Source organism: Capra hircus, chromosome 5, assembly GCF_001704415.2.
Source record: "Capra hircus breed San Clemente chromosome 5, ASM170441v1, whole genome shotgun sequence".
Lineage (NCBI taxonomy): Eukaryota > Metazoa > Chordata > Mammalia > Artiodactyla > Bovidae > Capra > Capra hircus.
In genome coordinates, this window is record NC_030812.1 from 64384089 (window position 1) to 64404240 (window position 20152).

Sequence of the window (20152 nt, forward strand, 5' to 3'; positions counted from 1 at the left end):
TGTTTTAAAATTGTATCTCAATAAAACTGGGGAAGAAAAGTGGATTTTTTAATTTTTCAGAGCCCACATGAAAATACTTTGGAACAAAATCAGATCAAATCTTTGGAATTCAAAGTGGCTGAACACATGGAAGGAACACAATATAGTACCTGCCAATTACGTGCCTGCCCAGGGGGCTGAACTGAATTCCTTTTTACTAATTTGGACATGCCTTCTCTTTCTCAGTGACACAGGAACAACACCTCCAGAGAGTGGCATTTTTGGATTTATGATAAACTTCTCTGCATTTCTTGGTAAGTACACAATGAAGTGAAGTGAAGTGAAGTGAAGTCGCTCAGTCATGCCCGACTCTTTGTGACCCCATGGACTGTAGCCTACCAGGCTCCTCCGTCCATGGGATTTTCCAGGCAAGAATACTGGAGTGGGTTGCCATTTCCTTCTCCAGGAGATCTTCCCAATCCAGGGTTTGAACCCAGGTCTCCCACAGTGTAGCCAGACACTTTAAGGCAGAGTCATTAAGTACACAATAATTATTATAAGTAAATTAAAAACTCCCAATCTCACGTGAAGTAAAGTGTTATAGTTTATGTATCATTTTTTATTGTTACTTTTTAACAGGCGTTATTTTTTAAAAAATGTTTTATTTTGTAATAGGGTATAGCTGATTAACAGTGTTATGACAGTTTTAAGTGAACAGCAAAGGGGCTCAGCCATGCATATACATGTATCCATTCTCCCCCAAACTCCCCTCCCATCCAGGCTGCCACATAACACTGAGTGGAGTTCCCTGGGCTGTACAGTAGATCCTTGTTGGTTACCCATTTTAAATGTAGCAGTGTGTACATGCCCATTCCAAATTCCCTAATTATTCCTTCCCCATTCCTTTTCCCTGGCAACTATAACCTTCTGGAAGTCTATGAGTCTGTTTCTAACAGACATTACTTTTTAGAACACTTGTAGATTCATGGAAAAATTGAGCAAAATGTAGAGATTTCCCATATATGCCTTACTCCCTTGCACACTTCCTGGTTGCTTTCTTCATTATCAACATCTCCCCATCAGTGTGGCTTTTTGCTTTGAGGCAAGGCAGAATCTGACATGAGTATCTTTGTTTAAAATGCTATCTGATAAATGATTAGCTTGTAGTCTGCTTTTAAAAATTCAGTAGAAAATATGGCCGTCATACACTACTGAATACATAGAAATCTAGTTTATCCTGACGCATGCGTAATATCCATCATGGACATATGATGATTTATAATCCAATCGCCTTTTGTTATATTTTAGGCTGTTTCTTATTTTGCAATTTACATTGCTAAAGTGAATGTATTTTAAATATATCTGTGCATATCATGTGGAATTTTTCTGTAGGCAAAATTTGCTGAGTTAAAAGGAACAGTACCCTCTCACACCATTCACAAAAGCCAGTGGCAATTAAAGAACTAAACATAAAGAACAAAACCATAAGAGGATTTGGATGTAATTGTGGGAAAATATTTTTAAAACCTTAAGATGGAAAAGCTTATCTAAGCTTACATAAAACCCAGAAGCTAAATAGGAAAGAACTGACAGATTTAGATAGATAAAAAATTAAAACTTCTAAGTGATGAAAGATACACAAAGTTAAAGACAAACAACAGACCAGAAGAAAATTCATAATATTTATAGAAGACAATAGACTAATGTACTTAATGTGTATAAAAATAGCTACAAATTAAAAATGAACAAACTCAAGAGAAAAATTAAAAAAAAGACAAGCATGCAATTTTCAGAAGAAATGCAAAGAACTAGTGAACATACTAACCCACTCCAATGTTCTTGCCTGGAGAATCCCAGGGACTGGGGAGCCTGGTGGGCTGCCGTCTATGGGGTCGCACAGAGTCGGACACGACTGAAGTGACTTAGCAGCAGCAGCAGCAGTGAACATACTAAAGGTTTCTCAGTCTCATGGACAATCAAAGAAATACAAATTAAACCAACAGGTTGCCATTTTTCATTTGTTAGACTGGCAATAATTAAAAGGACAATGGCACGCAGTAATTGCTTTCAGACGCTTCTGTGGGAGTATAAATTGCCTCAGTCTTGGAGCAATTTGGAGGTACTTCTTGGCATTTTAATTGAGCATAGTTTTTTTGACCCAAGAATACTACTTCGAGGAATTCGTCTTTCAGAAACACTGAAAGTGTGCCAAAGACATCTATACGAGGATGTTCCCTGAGCATTGCTTGTAGTGGGAAAAGCACATAATGTAGAAATCTATCATTAGGAGAATGATGAGATAAGTATGGCATTTCACTGTACATCATGGTGAGGTATATAGACCTATTTGTACTGACATTGGCAGGATCCCCATGGTGCATTTTTTAATTTTAATTTGTTTGTTTCTGACTACACTGGGGCTTCGTTACTTCTGCAGGATTTCTCTAGTTCCCGAGATCGGGGAGCTACACTCCAGTCACAGTGCTCGGGTTCTCAATGTGGTGGCTTCTCTTCCTGTGGAGCATGGGCTCCAGGGTTCATGGGCTTCAGCAGTTGCAGCGTGTGGGCTCAGAAGTGGCTCATGGGCTTAGCTGCCCCGTGGCATATGGGATCTTCCCAGACCAAGGATCAAATCCTCGTCCCCTGCATCAGCAGGTGGATTCTTAATCACTGGGCCACCAGGGAAGTCAGGTGTGTGTGTGTGAAAGAGAAAGAGAGTCGAAGTCTGAGTCTGATGGCAGAAAACAATAAGGTGAGCAAGGGCAGGGTTGAGAGCGTGGGAAGACTGTTGCAATCAGGGGGCTGATTACGATCTTGATTACAACCAATACAATCTTGGTAAAAGCCATACAAAACTGTTCATGTATTTTTCCTTCTGAAAGGTCACTAAAAATTCATCACAGTCTGTTTCCTTTTCAGGGGCAGCCACAATGTACACAAGGTATAAAATAGTAGAGAAGCAAAATCAAACCAGCTATTTCAGCACTCCTGTTTTTAACTTGGTGTCCTTGGTTCTCGGATTGGTGGGATGCATCGGAATGGGTATTGTAGCCAATTTCCAGGTACGACCTGAAGTCTTTTCAGTTATTGGGGGTGATGGAGTTTATGTGTCCGGAAAGAAAAGTGAAAGTGTTAGTTGCCCAGTCATGTCCGACTCTTTGTAACCCCAGGGACTGTATGTAGCCCCCCAGGTTCCTCTGTCCATGGTGTTCTCCAGGCGAGAATACTGGAGTGGGTCACCCTGCCCTTCTCCAGGGATATGCATCTGGAGGGAAGAAGCAAGAACAGCAGAGGCACGCTTGTGCCAACAACAGATCTCTCAAACAGCTGATGAGCATATGAAAACTGGGACAGTTTGCTTTTTAGAAACAAATCTTTTTTTTTTTTAGATTGATTCATTTGTTTATTTTGGCTGTGCCGTCTTCGGTGCTTCGCGGGCGTTTCTCTAGCTGAGGCAAGCGGGGGCTACTCTTCATTGCAGTGGCTTCTCTTCTCTGTAGTTGTGGCTTAGTTGCTCCGTGGCATGTGGGATCTTCCTGAATCAGGGATCGAACCTGTGTCTCCTGTATCGGCAGGCGGATTCTTTACCACTGAGCCCATGGGAGAACCCAGAAACAAATCTTTATCATTTGGAAGTCAAGTCTTGGGAGAAATGGGATGCACGTATGTATGACTGTGAAAAGGAGCATGCTTCAACCCATGCTATGGGGTCTGGATGGCTCTGTGCCCTTCCTGAGGTGGTTTAATGTGCTGGGAGAGCTTCTTCAGTCATTGTAATGGTTTCGTTAACAGTGTGAACGTATTTCTGCATGTGAGTGTGTGTATATTTTCTGATGCTGCTGTTTGAACCTCTGGTGTTCAAAGAGAAACATGTGATCTCTACCTTTCACAGATGAGGACCTAGGTGCATGGAGGCGAAAGAATCTGCCCAGGGTTACTCAGCTAATCAGCTGCGGGGCTGACATATGGCCTTATTGGAGCATATTAACTTATATGACGACTACTGAAGAGTCTGCTTGATCTGTTCTTACTGTGTCAAGGGTTGGAAAGACATTGTTTATTTGGCCATGCTGTGTTGCTTGAGGGATCTTAGTTCCCTCACCAGGGATTGAACCCATGCTCCCTGTAGTGGAAGCGCAGAGTTCTCACCACTAAACTGCCAGGAAATTCTGCCAACTTATTTTATTCCAACTTGTGAATTCCTATGATTCCAAGGTCTCTTTCAAGGAAAGCTGGGACCTCTTTGTCGACGGAGACAATATTTTATATTTAAAAAATGTATTGTATTTCAAAGGAGTACTAACTACGAGTACTCGCCTCACAGGGTTATTGCTGGCATGCAATGAGATAATGCACAATACCTGGCAATCTGTACTTGGCGGTCATCACTTGGTGATGGTCACTGGTCCATCACTAGAGGCCAGCACCCCAGAGGGCGTGCTCTGCCATCACCATTGTCCCTTTGTGGCCGTGGTGTGGAAGTTACTCCTAGAGGACTTCTGGTTCTGCCCAGGAGATCTCCTTCAATCATTTCCCCAACAGAAGTGAGTTGATCTTGTGTGATGCTTACTTTCAAAAGAAGGTGTCAGCCTTCAATGCTAGCTGGCTGATCAAGTCCGCTAAAGCCACAGCAGGAGTGTGCTTCCCCCCAGTGTGGACCTGGGAGGCTGATAACCTCAGGCCTCCACCTGCACCGTTTGCGGTGCCCCTGTTCTCTAGTGTCTGCAGGCATTAGGCCATTGTCAGAGAGCCCGCTGCCTCACCTGCACCACGTGGGCTTCAGGGAATCACCTTTTCTGCCCTGCACCTGGAGGAAGCCATCTGTCGTCCTCGTCGTTTAGTCGCCAAGTTGTGTCCGATTCTCTGTGACCCCATGGACTGTAATCCTCCAGGCTCGTCTTTCCTCCACTGTCTCCCAGAGTTTGCTCACATTCATGTTGTCTGTGAGGGAGAGTATAATAAAGTGCTCTGGGAAATCCAGGGCTGGGTTGTGAGGGGTGAGGCACCCTCCCTTATATGACACAGAATCTTCAGGACAGCCCAGGGCAGGGATGTTCCTCCCAGGTCGACAGCCAATGTGTTTTTGTTTGGGGGTGTTACCAGTCCACAACTACCAGTGTTTCCCTGTTAACACTGGCAAAAGGTGAGCGCCCAAACTGCAGCTCTCTGGAGTAAAACCTATAAGGCTTCCAGGGCAGCATCTGCAAACTTAGTTTGCTTCTGGCTCTGTTGAATTTTCCTACTGTTGTTGTCTCATATGAGGAAATAAGGGCTTCTCAGGTGGCTCAGTGGTAATGAACTTGCCTGCCAATGCAGGAGACATAAGCGACATGGGTTTGATCCCTGAGTCAGGAAGATCCCCTGGAGGAAGGCATGGCAACCCACTCCAGTATTCTTGCCTTGAGTATCCCATGGACAGGATCACAAGAACTTCGGGCTTCCCTAGTGGCTCAGAGTATAAAAATCTGCCTGCAATGTAGAAGACCTGGGTTCAATCCTTGGGTTGGGAAGATCCCCTGGAGAAGGGAGGTGGCAACCCACTGCAAAATTCTTGCCTGGAGAACCCCATGAACAGAGGAGCCTGGTAGACTATAGTCCTTAGGGTTGCAAAAAGTTGGACACAGTTGAGCAACTTAGCACACACTCACACACGCATGAGGAAATAAACACCACTTGTTGCCACATTGTCATGTGGTAGAGCCCCTTAATGACATTTCCTTTCATTTTATGATTGTGTGCATTTTACATTCCATAACAAACAGCATTTAGTGAAGTTTTCTAGGTGATGGACATTTATGAAAACATTTCATGCTTTACTTGTATAATCCTAATAATGACCTCAGAAGATAGTTAGTAGTTTATCAATGGAGACATGGAGACACAGAGAGGTTAACAGTCTCCCAAAATCTCATGAATCATGAGAGGCAGAAGTCACCTTTGAATCAAAGCAATCTGCCCAGAGCCTATAGGGAAGAGTTAATGTCAAGGCCAGAATGAGGCAAAGTCTGTGAGAAAAAAAGCATGTATACAATTCACAGCTCTAGTGTCAGAAAGCACGATGGAAAGACATTTTTTTAATGGAAAGGTGATGAACTGGAAAGTTACAATTTGTCTGGTGGAGTGTGGTGTGAATTGTTCAGTGGGGGACAGTATGTCCTGTGGGATATCCTGCCAGGTCATTCTCACAGTAACGCAACATCACGAGTGATGCAGGTGTCTGTGTTTAAACCATAAAGGGCAGACTTTAGGAAGAAGACTTAGGTGGTTAGATAATTACACTTTTGGTTCCCTTTAAGGCTTCTGTGAAGTGATTTTATCTTCATAAAGACCAGAAATAGGATCTCTAACTTTTCCTGAGAGCAAAGTGTTTACTTTGTCATTGGGTCTATAAATATATCTTTACAACTTCCTTGTTTGATATCCTGTAATTCATTTTCAGCCTGCTGTGAGCAAACCAACATGAGCAGTTATCTCAAGAAGATTTAGAGATGTGAGGGCAAGTGAGAGAGTTGAGTGGTGGTTTTTCCTGAGTTGGAGGAAACCTCATTTATCAGAATGTCACAGCCGGCTTTCTCTCCTGCAGGTGACGGATGGCTGTGTTTTAGTGTGTTCTCACCAAGCAACCTCTGTCATGCTTTTGAGTCCCTCACAAAGTCTCCTTTTTGGAAAAGTCATTTCCCGAGGTTGAATCCTGTCAATAGTCTAGTTTTCTCTAGTGTTACTATTAGGTTGTCCAAAATGTTCATTTGGGTTTTTCCATACGGTCTTACAGAAGAAACTATGAACTTTTTGGTCAACTCAATATCAAGAGAGTTTCAAAAAAAAAAAAAAAAAAAGGTTTTCATCTTAACCTCTGTGCAAAATTCATGTCTGATATGAGTCATTTGCCTTCTGAAGGACATCTTGGATGAGAGAATATGTATTCCACCATGAAAAAAGGCACACTGAAAATACAGCTCCTGCTAAATTGAGGGCCTTTGGACCTGACTTCATCAGGGTTAATTTGGGTCTCTTAAAGTTTGCAGAATAAGATCCAAAAGGATACGATGAATTGGCCAGGGCTGAGGAAGCAAATTTCCTGACAGTGCTAGTTAGAGGGGTAGGGTAGCAGTGGAAAACAAAGTATGTAAATTCCGGATCTGATTTGCTTACCAGCACGAAAAGAAACTGGAGGATGGAAAGTACCAGGATCATCGGAAGATGCTCCTAAAATAACCTCAGTGCCTTCGCAGTAGATGCTTTGTCTTTTGTTTATCTTTCCTTGCTCAGTTGTGCCTGAGTCAAGGGGTGAAAAGAATTTGTTTTTCTTATTTCTTTTATATATTTTTTCATTTAATATGGGCTTTCACACCCCCCTGCTCAGTTTTATTGAGATACTTTTACTGAACCAGGCCCATTTTGCTCAACTCTTAGCAAGCCAAACGTATGCTGTGGAATAATCAAGTTGCTGGCATTTACTTCAATGCTGGAAAGGCCTTGATTATTTTCTGTAAGCTGCTGCATTTTCCCAAGACAGGGTGGGTGCCTTTGTGATGCCTGGTGGGCTTGAGAAGCCCAGAGGCAGTGAGTGTTCGACTCTGGATGTGCGTGGAGTAACAGCGTGTGTGTGACGTTCTCTCTAGGAGCTGGCCGTTCCCGTGGTCCACGACGGCGGTGCCCTTCTGGCGTTTGTCTGCGGCGTCGTGTACACGCTCCTGCAATCCGTCATCTCTTACAAATCCTGTCCCCAGTGGAACAGCCTTTCCACGTGCCACGTGCGAATGGCCATCTCTGCTGTGTCCTGCGCAGCTGTCATACCCAGTATCCTTTGAGCGTTTGTCAGTGTCCTTGCAAGCCTGACACCCCCTTCACCTTGCTCCTGTTCCCCCAAAATGGAGAAAGCTAAGGCTGACAGCCAGTTGCCAACAGGCTTCAGAAGAACAACTGGGCAAATCACAAGGAAAATAGCTCAGTCTTGTCTGGTTAAATCAAAAGAATCTTTGGGGGAAGGAATGGTGTGAAGGGAAAATGGAAAAAAAATGTCAGGACACTTCAGTCTCTGTTTACTTTCCTTCAGCAGGGTCCGTTTCATGAGCCATGTGAAAATATGTATTTTTCTTTGTAGTGGTTGGCTAAAGACATCAAATATTGATATTGTACTTAAGGTAATAGCCCAGTGGAGTTCCAAGAAGCAAGACTGTCCCTTCTCCCCACAACTAGTTGATTAGAGGGTTTGAATTACTTGTCCACATTAAGAGGTTTTAAAAAGCTCTATACTATTTATTTATAAGTCATTTAAAACACATTTAGCCTTTTCTTTTTACCACTGATTTCATTTTCAAAATGAAATTTTATTTTTTTCTATGTCAACAGTGTGGAAGGAAAACATAAATTTTTCATACTTATATATTCTGATTTAGAAGAAAAGAAAATGAACCCTTCCATTTTTTTTTCTTTCTCATTCTTTCTTTTCCTTTTTTCTTTCCCTCAAGAGGTATTTAACAAAATAAAACTGGTCTTTCACGGGTAGAAAATTTCCCATCTTTCAAAATATCATCTGCAGTCATATCGAATACTGAAGAGTCATTAAAAATTGATGATTGCTGTCAGATTATTGGAAAGCAGCAACAATTTTATTAGCACTGGTTTTGTTCATTTGGGTTGGGTTGTAGTATGTGGTGGACAAGCTTGAGTAAAAAAAGCATGGTGTCCTCATGTGCTTCTAAGTATTAAGCCTTGCCTTTCTCTTTCAAAATTGAGACTATACAAAATGTGAAGTCTAAGGATGGTTTGGGATTTTGTTTTTGTCATTTAGGGAAGGAAATATTTAATTATAAAAATTTCTAAGCACAAAGGAATGAAATCCTAGTATTGAGAAATTTAACAAATTATAACTGGTTCCTGAGATAGTTCCTTCTCTGTTTCCTCATCCTATTTATGGATCGAAGACATTCATGCTTTCTCTTGACACATATCTCCTCAAAACTTCTAGGTTGTATTAGTTGTCGGATTTATAAAACCATTTGTAAAGTTAGAAACAAAATTTCTCTATGCAGGAAGGCTTTCCTTGCTTCCAACTTTGGAGACAGATCTCTAGGTATTAAAATGAGAGAGTTTTAATAGAATTAGCATTTCAGGCCAGAGTTTCACATACTAATAGTTCCTGTTTCTAGAAGTTCCTAGGAGACATGCTGAGGGGTAGAATCCCTGAACAGAAGCAGATTGATCCAATTAACTTGAACAAATGCACCCATATGAAAAAGTCTGTCGTCTTAAACATTAGCATCATAGATTTATATTTCCTTACAAAGCTTTTCAGACATCTTTAAAATGCTCTGTATTAGTTCCATGAAACAGCCTCATTTGACTCCTGAAGAAACCGAGGCCTGGGGTCAGGCTTCTAAGCTCTTCCCGCTAAATTGTCCATGTTGCATCCAGCTCCTGCAGCTTTCAAAAGCCTTCACAAAATCACTTATGATGCAGGTTCCTTTTCTTGAGATGTGTAATTGGAGGCTGCCTATTTCTCCAACCTCAGTTTTACACCTTCTCCCCTGTGTGTGTGGCTCTTTGCTATTCTCTGCGTTTGCTGGTGCTCTTCTCTTACCCAGATAACCTTCTCCACCTTGTCTTTCTAGAACTGAGCTGTCCGGCCTGCACAGTAGCCACTGGCCACATGGGGCTGGGGAGCACTTGAAACGGGGGTAGTCTGTGCAGAGATGGGCTGTAAGTGTGAAACACCAGATGTCAAAGACTTAATGAGAAAAAATGTAAACCATCTCGTTAATAATTCTTTGCAGTATTACATGTTGAAATGAGAACATGTTTGGTATATTGGGTTAAATAAGATATGTTAAGATTAATTTCACTAGGTCCTTTTTTGTTTTTGTCAGTGTGGCTACTGTAGTAGAAAATTTGAAGTTATACGCCTGAATCTCTGTGGGATGACGCTGTTCTAGCTCACACGCTTGTGTGCTCAGTCCTGTTGGACTCTTGCGATCCCATGGACGGTAGCCCGCCAGGCTCCTCTGTCACAGGATTTCCCAGGCAAGAATAATGGAGTGAGGAGCCATTTCCTCCTCCAGGGGATCTTCCCAACCCAGGAATCAGACCTGCGTCTCCTGTATTGGCAGGAGGGTTCTTTACCACTTGAGCCACCTGGGAAGGTGTTCTAGAGAGCTCCTCAAATCCCACAACTTATTATTGTTGTTTTTTTGGCTGTGCTGCCTTCACCAACCAGATATCTAATCTTCCCTCTGAGTCATCACTGCACCCTATTCTTTTCTCTCTAACGAGGCACATTCCCTGGGTCCATCAAGGCTGTGATATTTCTGGGAACTGAAACCAGGTCTGTTTTGCCAGAGTTTTCTCCACCTCTCCACCTTCTCCCCAGCATGGTACTTGATGGGACTAAAGGTGAGGTAAAGAATTAAGTGAAAGAATTAAGAGAATTAAGCTATTAGAAACGGAAGTATGGTCATGACATGATCAGGGCACCTTCGATGCTCTCTACTTTTACTTTGAGAAACTGAGAAGTATTAAGAATGGCAAAACATGGGAGGTGGGGAAGGGCAGGGAGAGAGGGTGCTGACTCCAAATTCAGAGATGCTCAACTTGGCATTCATTGACGCAACACTTGGAATCCTTAACTCTTTGCAGAAGCTTTTCATTGAAGAGCATCCCCATTACTCTCTAGCTTTCTTTCGTCTTTCAAGTTCAGTCAGAATGGCTGCAACCATCCTTGTGCAGACAGTTTTGTCTACCTTGCTCTGTAGCCTCAGTTCCTGGCTTTATTAGACTGGCCTCTCAGGGTTTGTCTTTCATCCCCTAGGTCAGATGTAGGACGTTGGGTGTAGGATGTACCTCTTTGATTTGTAAACCCTTTGGGCCAAGGACTGGGGGCTTCCCAGGTGGTGCTTGTGGTAAAAAATCCCCCTGCAATGAAGGAGACCAGGGTTCGGTCCCTGGGTCAGGAAGAACCCCTGGAGGGGGCGTTATGGCAACCTACTCCAGTATTCTTGCCTGGAGAATTTCATGAACTGAGGAGCCTGGCAGGCTACAGTCTATAGGGTCACACAGAGTCAGACACGACTGAAGCAACTTAGCACACATGCACGTGTGGGCCAAGGATTAAGGGCTCTACTTATACCCAGTTACTCAATGGAAAAAGTCTGTTTTTTTTTTTTTTCTTTTAAACAATAATATCTTAACTTACTGTAGCTTATTTTTGTATATGAGCCTTGGTGCTTTGTAAATGCTTTGGTACTTTGAAATGTTAATTTTTCCTTGAAGCTATTGCCTGAACATAATATTTTAAGGAAAAAGAATTTTAATTGACATTTTAATTTAAGGAAAATAGTACTTTAGAAAAAATTACCCATATTAGACTGCTGTGTCAGTCATTTTGACCAAATTTAATCAACAGGATCAAGCAAAATGTAGCCACAGATTAAAAATCTTCTACACATAACTGCCAAAGTGTTGCTAAGGAAGGACTATTTTCATGTTGTATTTAAATTTCTGTCATAATCAGGCTTAAGGTTTCAGATGATAAGAAGCTGATATAACTGGTACTAACATTTGAACACTGTGTAATGGTTATATTATTAGAAGGATAATCTAGTCTTTAACACTAAAGGACCTAGTCTGCAGTTTCCTTAACCAATTCCCCTTTTTTAGTGATTGCCTGTGCTTCACTAATTTCCATAACCAAGCTGGAGTGGAATCCAAAAGAAAAGGTAAAATTTAAGTTGTTTTAAATGTGACTGTCAAACCTGGTTCCTGCATTTTCAAAATTATTTTAAAAAATGTGAATTTCTAATTCTATCTTAAACCCTTCAGCCATTGAGGCTTAGTGAAAGAAGTGAGATTGAAGGGCAGGGAAATGATGTGAATGAAGATGTGTGGCAGTCAGAGGAAAGAGACATGCTAAGCAGACAGGGGATCTGCTTAGCAGGGGATGGCAACAGACAAGAACAGTTTCTCAGCATAGTGTGAGAAATAAATGTGGATGGGGTAAGTTTGTGGAGGAGTAATCACCGATTCGAGTTTGAGTGAACTCTGGGAGTTGATGATGGACAGGGAGGCCTGGCGTGCTGCAATTCATGGGGTCGCAAAGAGTCGGACACGACTGAGCGACTGAACTGAACTGAACTGAATTTGTGCAAGTCTTTAAGAGGTGGGCAGAGAGGCTCATGCTTGATGTAGGTGATCAGAATAAGCCTTTGAAGGCTTTTGAACAGGAAAGTAAAAGAATATTATTGGATGAGTATCATTAGTCAGAAGCAACCCCTGGGATGGATTGAAGAGGAGAGAGCCCGGAGGCAGGATGGCAGGAAGAAGGTAGTTCCACTAGATTAGATTTCAAATCGAGATTCACCTACACTGGAATTAATAGCATGAGCATGAAAGGAAATGAAGTGAAATCACTTCCAAGCTTTTGTCTTGGGTGAGCTGAAGAACATGTTCTTATGAACAGATTCGGTTCCTAACAGGAATTAATGATTCCATGGGGGGAAATGGATGGGTTTGGTTTTAGAATAGTTGAATCTGAAGCTACAGTGAAACACCGAAGAGAAATGTCCAGTTAGACACCAGGGACAGGATCAAGAAGCTATCAGAGCATAGGGTGGAGTGACAGGTAATTTCCAGACCAAACATGGGAACATGAGGAATCAGATGTTTTGAACTGAGATAGCTCATGCCCTTAGTTAACCTACAGAGAGACGGGAGTTACTGACGAGCAGGAGTTTTTTCCCAAGGCAGATGCTTTTCGAAAAGCAGTTTCAAGGATTTCTCTGGTTGTCCATTGGTTAAGACTCTGTGCTTCCACTGCCGGGGGCACGGATTTGACCCCTGGTTGGGGTAACTGCAGGGTCTAAGGAAGGATTTTCCACCATTACAGAGGAACCCCGCAGGAGGCAAGAGAGACTGAAGGTGGTGAGGACCAGCCAGGCAGAAATTAGGAGGAAAAAGTTCTTCCTGAAAAGGAGAACTCACAGCAGAGCAGCCTCAGGTGTATTTTACTTTTTAACCACTGGAGGGAGGCCTTCCACCACAAATCAAATGAAACACGTCTGCTGCTGCGAAAGATTAATCAATCCCCCGACAGTTAACCATCCCCTTTTTTCCCCATTCATTTTCTATCTTAAAAATATGGAGAGTACATGATTTTCTATTCACTCCAAAAATTGCTATCCCACTCATATTGCCTTCTGTTCCCAATATCCACAAATGCAAAGAAAACCCTTTACATCAATTCACAGAATACAATGCAGTGCAAGAGTCTGGACCCTTGCTTCAGTGTACTGTTATTAACATCGTGCTACAGATATCCTCCCCTCCCCCCAAATTCTGCTTCTATCTGGATAAGCCATCTTCATTGTCCAGGGGTGACATGAGATGGGGTTAATGTTGTAGTGCTATCGCTTTTGAAAAGGACGTGGCCCTCGTTCTGGACCCCCTAATATAGCTGGTCACATGCTCCCCAGGGTGGCCTGGGTGAGAACAGCAGGTGGATGCAACCCTCCATGGGGAGGAGGAGCAGTGGTATCAACTTTGATGCACCTCGATGAGATCTTTGTGGTGGAGCAAAGAAAAGAACCCACCTGTAATCTAGCACATTTGTTTGTTCACCTTTGTAACTGACAGCAGAGCAGACAGTGAAGCAGGAAGAAAATATAGGTTATGACCTGAAATCGGAGGGCTGGAACTGATGGCAGTCCACAGGCTAATTTGGCATGTGGGCTAAAATCAGAATGTAGACAAGCATTTTCGACTTGGACTCTGCTGCTGCTGCTAAGTCGCTTCAGTCGTGCCCGACTCTGTGCAACCCCATAGACGGCAGCCCACCAGGCTCCCCTGTCCCTGGGATTCTCCAGGCAAGAACACTGGAATGGGTTGCCATTTCCTTCTCCAATGCATGAAAGTGAAAAGTGAAAGTGAAGTCACTCAGTCGTGTCCGACTCTTAGAGACCCCATGGACTGCAGCCCACCAGACGCCTCCATCCATGAGATTTTCCAGGCAAGAGTACTGGAGTGGGGTGCCATTGCCTTCTCCAGACTTGGACTCTAGACAGTATTTAAAACTGTTTTTGTTTATCATTTTTTAAAAGATTTTTTGATGTGAACCATTTTTTATAGAGTCTTATTGAATTTGTTACACTATCACTTCTGTATTTTTTTTTTTAATGTTTTGAGTTTTTTGGCCCTGAGACATGTGGGATCTTAACACCCCCTGTATTGGGATCTTAACCACAGAACCACCAGGGAGGTCCCTAAAAATGCTTTTAAAGTGGTTTCCAGCATTTAAAAAATCAGGGAAGATATCTTTGTCTCTGACACATGCACACACACTCCATGGCCTTTTTTTTTTTAAAATCTCAAAGTAACACTGGGGTCGTATTTTCCCATTTGACAAGAATGGAACAGAACGGATGAGGCATGGGCTCCCCATTGTCCCTGTCTTCTTGCAACCAGCAGTTTCATTTCTTTTTCCTGGTCTCCAGAGGTAGCCAACTTTGGAACCCCAATTGAAGCCCTTCTGTTTCATGCCTTGCACCCTCTCATTCCTGTCCCCAAGAAGAGAAGTCTCAGTATTGCCTTTGCTTTGTAGCTGTGCTAACCTTATAACAAGCAGACCTATTGTCTGAACTGACGTTTTCTATAGCAACAGAGAAACACAGAAGCCAGTCTCTTTAGATGTACACTTCAGATCTTAGGAATAAGCACACAGACGCTAGATAGGTGTTTTTCAAGGCTGTCTTTCAACTTTGGGGTTCCCAGTGGTGGTAAAACCAGTCATGCTTTGTATGGAAAGTTTTTCCTTCTACTGAGTCCACATCTGCTTTCCACTCTCAGCCATTTTGTGGTCTTTCTTCTGCCCGTTGAAATTCCACAGACAAGTTATAAAGCCAGAGTATGTGAGAACCAGAGAGAACTTTGGGGTTATGTATTCACATTCTCGTTGGGCAGCTGCCCCGACGCACACCCACATGGCCTTGCTCACCATGTTTCCTCCGGGGGTTGATTTATGCTCCCTGGACAGCTTTTTCCTCTGTCCCACCCTGCTCATTGTTATTTCAATATGTCCACTAAAGTGAATGCATGTAGGCTCAATTCTGTTTCTTTTGTTGTTGTTGCCCTTAGGATTATGTATATCACGTAGTGAGTGCGATCTGTGAATGGACAGTGGCCTTTGGTTTTATTTTCTACTTTTTAACATTCATCCACGATTTCCAGGTTGGTATTTATCCAGTCATATGTTATAAGTTACTGATGATAAGGGTTAGTAGGAAGCCATAGAACATTTCTCTCATTAAAGAAACATAAGAGCATTAGCTTTCTTTTTTACCCTTATGTGTTTGAAAAAAAAAAAATTGCAAGTATTGTGCAACTTAGTGTATTCCCAAAGGAAAGCATCTTGAATAGTTCTCCCAAACAAGGAAACATTCATCTGTCCCCTGCCATTTGATGCTTATGGTCGTAGATCCTGGTTATTTACTTTGTGAGGAGGTCTCACTTACAAGTTCCAAATAACAGGAAATATGTCTTTTCTTAAAAATAAAAGTGTGTTGTTGAAAAATGTTCTGAAGGCGGAGAGAAGGTGGGACCTTGTCAGATTTGGCAACAGGGAAAGTCTTGCATCTTGAAACAAGTGAATTATTAACTAAAAGGTTACAGAAAGCCAAGAAAATTCTTGAGGACCTAACTCAAGCTCACTACAAACCATAGTGAGATCATCTCTGAGGGGGTGCAAAGCTCTTAGGAGATTCAGAGCTGGCACTGGTGTTGTTTACCTTCTTTTAAACTTTTTTTTTTTTAATAGAGTGTCACCTTAAGAATATCCACAGAAATCAATGGTGATGTTTGAAGAAAGAAGAACTCTATCTCCCTCAGTGGAAGTGGCAGACAATTCCTGGAAGTGGTACAGAGGACAGACAGGGTTTTAACGCTACCCTGTATGGAATTCATTTGCAGCACATCCAGGACTTGAATTTCTTTAAGAATTCCCAATAGTTGTACTATTTCCAAAGGTATGTTTTCCTAGAGAATGTAGAGCATTTATGACATTGTAGCAATGTTTTTATAACTTTCCAAATAGACACTTTTTTTGTATTAACAAATTCCTGACAGACAAAATAAGGTATTCCAGCAAATGGAGACCTCTTATTTTTATACAAATTCTGTTTTTGTTAATTTCTGTCTGTGTGAGTGATTTGTGGAGATACACTAACTGAGGAATTCATTCAAAAGTAAAATCAGGGGATGTTCTTTTTAAGATTTTATTTTTAGAGAATGCACTGTATAATTTTATATCATAAGAGCATTTCTAAAATTCCGTTTAAAATGATCATTAAGATTTAGTTAATAAACTAACACTAACTAAGAGACTGATTTTTAGATGAACCAAGCAAAAAACTTCTATCAAAAGGCCTTAAGACCACTATGCACATTAACTCAGTGGCTATGGAAGACCTCAGTCTTGAAATTCCGTCCCCCACCCCGTGGGCCTCCCTGCTCACAGAGACCCAGCTTTTTTACCCTTGCTGCTCACTGATGGCAGGCTGTAGTGATGGGTTCCAGGTGGGATGGTTTCAGCCAGGCAAGTTAGAAATCAAATCCTGCTAACAACAGAGTGAAATGGAGGTGAGCAACTAACAAGAAGAACTCACTGGATTCCAGAGTGATGAGGGGAGTGAGGGGAGTGTGTCTCAGGGAACATCTGAGGAATGCGGGATTATGGGAAGGAGACTTGCTCAATCCTAAACCTCTGCAGAAACCAACCTGTGAAAAGCATTACACATTCCACTTACAAAGCTGCCCTTTATTGTTCCTGGCATAACTCGACGCACTGTCTGACTCAGAAGCCGCACCACACATCTCGCATTCCTCTCACGCCAGTCCACGGCGCTGACGGGAGTGCAGGTCTGAGGGGAGGGAGGGGAGCATGGTGCGGGATGGATTTACTCTGCTCCTCTTCTCATCCCCACGGCTGGATGTTTGCACACTTCATGAGATGTGAAGCAGATCCTTTGCTCGGTAACAGCACGTCGTGAATGACAAGTGAAAAGCAAGTCATTCCAGGGGAAGAAGTGAGTCTTGAGATGCAAAGGTTTAAAAGTGGAAGAGAAGGAACTCGCCTTCAGGGACCCTCCAGACCAGAAAGCCATGTCTGGCCAAGAGGTTCCAGACCTTGAGGGCTCATGCCAAGGGCAGAGCAGCTCACTTGGCCAGCCGTGGAAGAAGGAGGCTCAGTAGTGGTCAGCCCCCTCCGCAAGGACAGACCCTATCTCCCCTGAGGGTTCAGCGGTGACAGACTGAGACCCACCCCTGGGTTGGTGGTAGCTTGGAACTGAAATGCTGGTTACATCTGTGTTCTGTGGAGGACGAAAGCCTCTTACCTTTGCTGTGGAACCTTCAGTAGAAGGAATCCAGGGTTGGGTCTCCCTTGGAACAGACTGTTGTTATCAGCCCTTCTTGACACATGCATTGTCAGCCTTCATTTCTGTGTCTCTCTGTGTGATTTAGATTGGGAGCTCCTTGAGGGCAGAAGTCTGTGCCTTAAACTTTGTTACTCCAGCATTTACCAGGCTGCCTCCTGGTACACAGTAGGTGCTTAATAAATAAAAACTCACTGAATGGATGAATGAGGGAGTGAGCAAGTGGAGACATGGCTGGGGGGTATCTGTAGTACTGCATAATGAGATTTACTCTGGTTTACTAATGAGGTAATAAATAGTCTGTGTCACCTTTTAATATTGACTGTTTTACTTTGTGTGCTGTGAACGTTTCAGTTGTTTGGGCCTCTCCATTCTGTGATGACACTCACCATCCTGGACAGTTATCACAGAAATTGTTCCATGGGCTAGACCAAATGGTACACCTGGCTTGGCAAACGGAGAAGGCCAAAACTCACTCCAGACAATCACGTTCTGCTGATATCATGAAATCTCCAAAGCTGGTCTCCTCCATATTTTGGTATTATTTCTGATTTCCGTGAACTTGCATTTCCTTGGACCTCATGGCTGAAAGAGTAAAATAAAATGAAATATTTCTTTATTTTAAATCTATGTCTCTGTTAAATTATAATATGTCGACTTGGTACTACTATGAAGTATATTTATTCAGGAAAGGATTCTAGCTCCACTTGGATTCTACAGAGGTAGAGTTTAAATCTTATTATTTTAAAAAATTTTGGCCATACCATGCGGCATGTGGGATCTTAGTTCCCTGACCTGGGATTGAATACTTACCCACTGCATTGGAATGGAGAAGGCAATGGCACCCCACTTCAGTACTCTTGCCTGGAAAATCCCATGGGTGGAGGAGCCTGGTAGGCTGCAGTCCATGGGGTTGCTAAGAGTCGGACACGACTGAGTGACTTCACTTTTCACTTTCATGCATTACAGAAAGAAATGGCAACCCACTCCAGTGTTCTTGCCTGGAGAATCCCAGGGATGGGGAGCCTGGTGGGCTGCTGTCTATGGGGTCGCACAGAGTTGGACACGACTGAAGTGACTTAGCAGCAGCAGCAGAAGCAGCATTGGAAAGTGGAATCTTAAACACTGGACCTCTGAGGAAGTCCCAAACCTTATATTTTCTTAATTCATGTAGTTTTGCTTGTGGGCAGGATGGCTCATCTTTGTAGAGATTTTTGAACGGTAGTATTAGAAGTTTGCACAGAAATCCAACTCAACGTTGTTGAATGAAAGAGAGGCATCTATTGATTCAAGTTATGAGAGGTCCTGGGGTGGAGCTGACTCTAGGGATGGCTGGATCAGAAAGTCACCAGGACTCCATCTATTCTCTCCTTCTCTCTGTTGGCTTCATTCTCAGGCAGGCTTTCCCCTTGGTGGGGGTGAGATGGCTTCTAGAAGCCCCAGGCTACAAACTCCCCAGTGGAATGAGAGGGCTTCCTAAAAGTTCTAACCAAAGCCCTCCAGTTGAAACTCACTTTTTCTGATTGGCTGCCTTGGGTCACATGCCCACCCCGTCACCCAAGGAAGTGCAATGCTCTGATTGGTCAGGCCAGTGTCACATGTTCACCTCTGGAGCACTGAGAAGGGTCCACACCACCCAAACTACTGGGCTGATGGTGCTGGAAAGTTGTTTCTCAGAAGAAAGGGATGGGAAATGGGTCTTGCACTAATGTAAAGCTGCAGATTCCACTACAGAATTCAGTTCTCCCTGACCCCAGAGGCCAGAAGAGCCAACCTAACTTGATTCAGGGTAAACCAAATTTTATCAGCTGCCAATCTTTTCAGGTAAAAAAAAAAAAAGGTCATACAGGTGATCAGTTTGCCTTCAGTTAACTTCAAAGTCATGTTTATATGTTTTCAAATTTCTTGTGTTCTTATTTAATCTCTGAGGTTAGTCAGACAGTAAACTGTCACATGTTTCAAATGAAGAAGCTAAGGCAAAAAAAAAAAAAAAAAAAAAAAGAAGTTCAGTGACCTATAAGTGGTTCTACTGCAACAGATTCCAGTCTGGAGCTCTTGTTTTCTTGATTAATAATCAAGTGCATCTCCCCTGCCCCCTAAACACTAACAGAGGATTCCACAGAAACTGCATTTCATAAACCAAATTAAGTGCATTACTGTTGTGCTGTGTCTGGATTTCCTAACATCCCTTACATGTGGCATGGTCCCATGCTCCCATTTTTCACTCATTTGGAGACGCCCTGGTCTGGTATTTGGGCCTGGAATGAGGAAGGGGCAGTGGGAGGAAGATAAGTGGTCTTCACTCTCTCCCACTCCCTGATTCTGGCAAGCCTGTAAGCCCAGCCGTCTCCCCACACACATACTCTTGGTCTGGCTCTGAATGCCCCGCATTCTCCAGGCCAGAATGTCATACATCTGTATCCTGTCTGTTGCACAAGAGAGCAAGCAACCACAGCCTCAAGCCCTGGAGGGGAAGTTGCTGATGCTCCTGGGTCACCCCCAGCAGATCCATCTTCTAAAATGAAGGGCAGCAGGATGCCAAAGTCCCATTGGGGGTGGTGGTGACCTCCAGAACTGATGCTTGGAAAATGCTGACGTGGCTACCAGCCATCTGCCCTGTGGTTTGGGCCAGGGTGCTGTGAGATGATGCCTATGAAGCCTGCAGCCTAGGCAGTCCCTCAGTGATGCGCAAAGCCCTCCATCCCCGGAGCCAGCTTCACCTCTGGACTCTTCAGTTACGTGAGTCTCTCTTTAAC

At 43.1% G+C, this 20152-nt stretch overlaps 1 protein-coding gene across 1 annotated transcript in view; it reads left to right on the top strand.

Annotated features, from left to right (window-relative positions):
• DRAM1 (DNA damage regulated autophagy modulator 1) overlaps positions 1 to 17712 on the top strand; it is a 40346-nt gene extending 22634 nt beyond the window's left edge. The window contains exons 2-7 of the mRNA XM_005680638.3: positions 226 to 293; positions 2899 to 3041; positions 7602 to 7779; positions 11635 to 11693; positions 15103 to 15195; positions 15782 to 17712. Coding sequence (XP_005680695.3) covers positions 226 to 293; positions 2899 to 3041; positions 7602 to 7779; positions 11635 to 11693; positions 15103 to 15195; positions 15782 to 15826 — 586 coding nt within the window. The 3' untranslated portion in view covers positions 15827 to 17712. The remainder of the gene's footprint in view (positions 1 to 225; positions 294 to 2898; positions 3042 to 7601; positions 7780 to 11634; positions 11694 to 15102; positions 15196 to 15781) is intronic.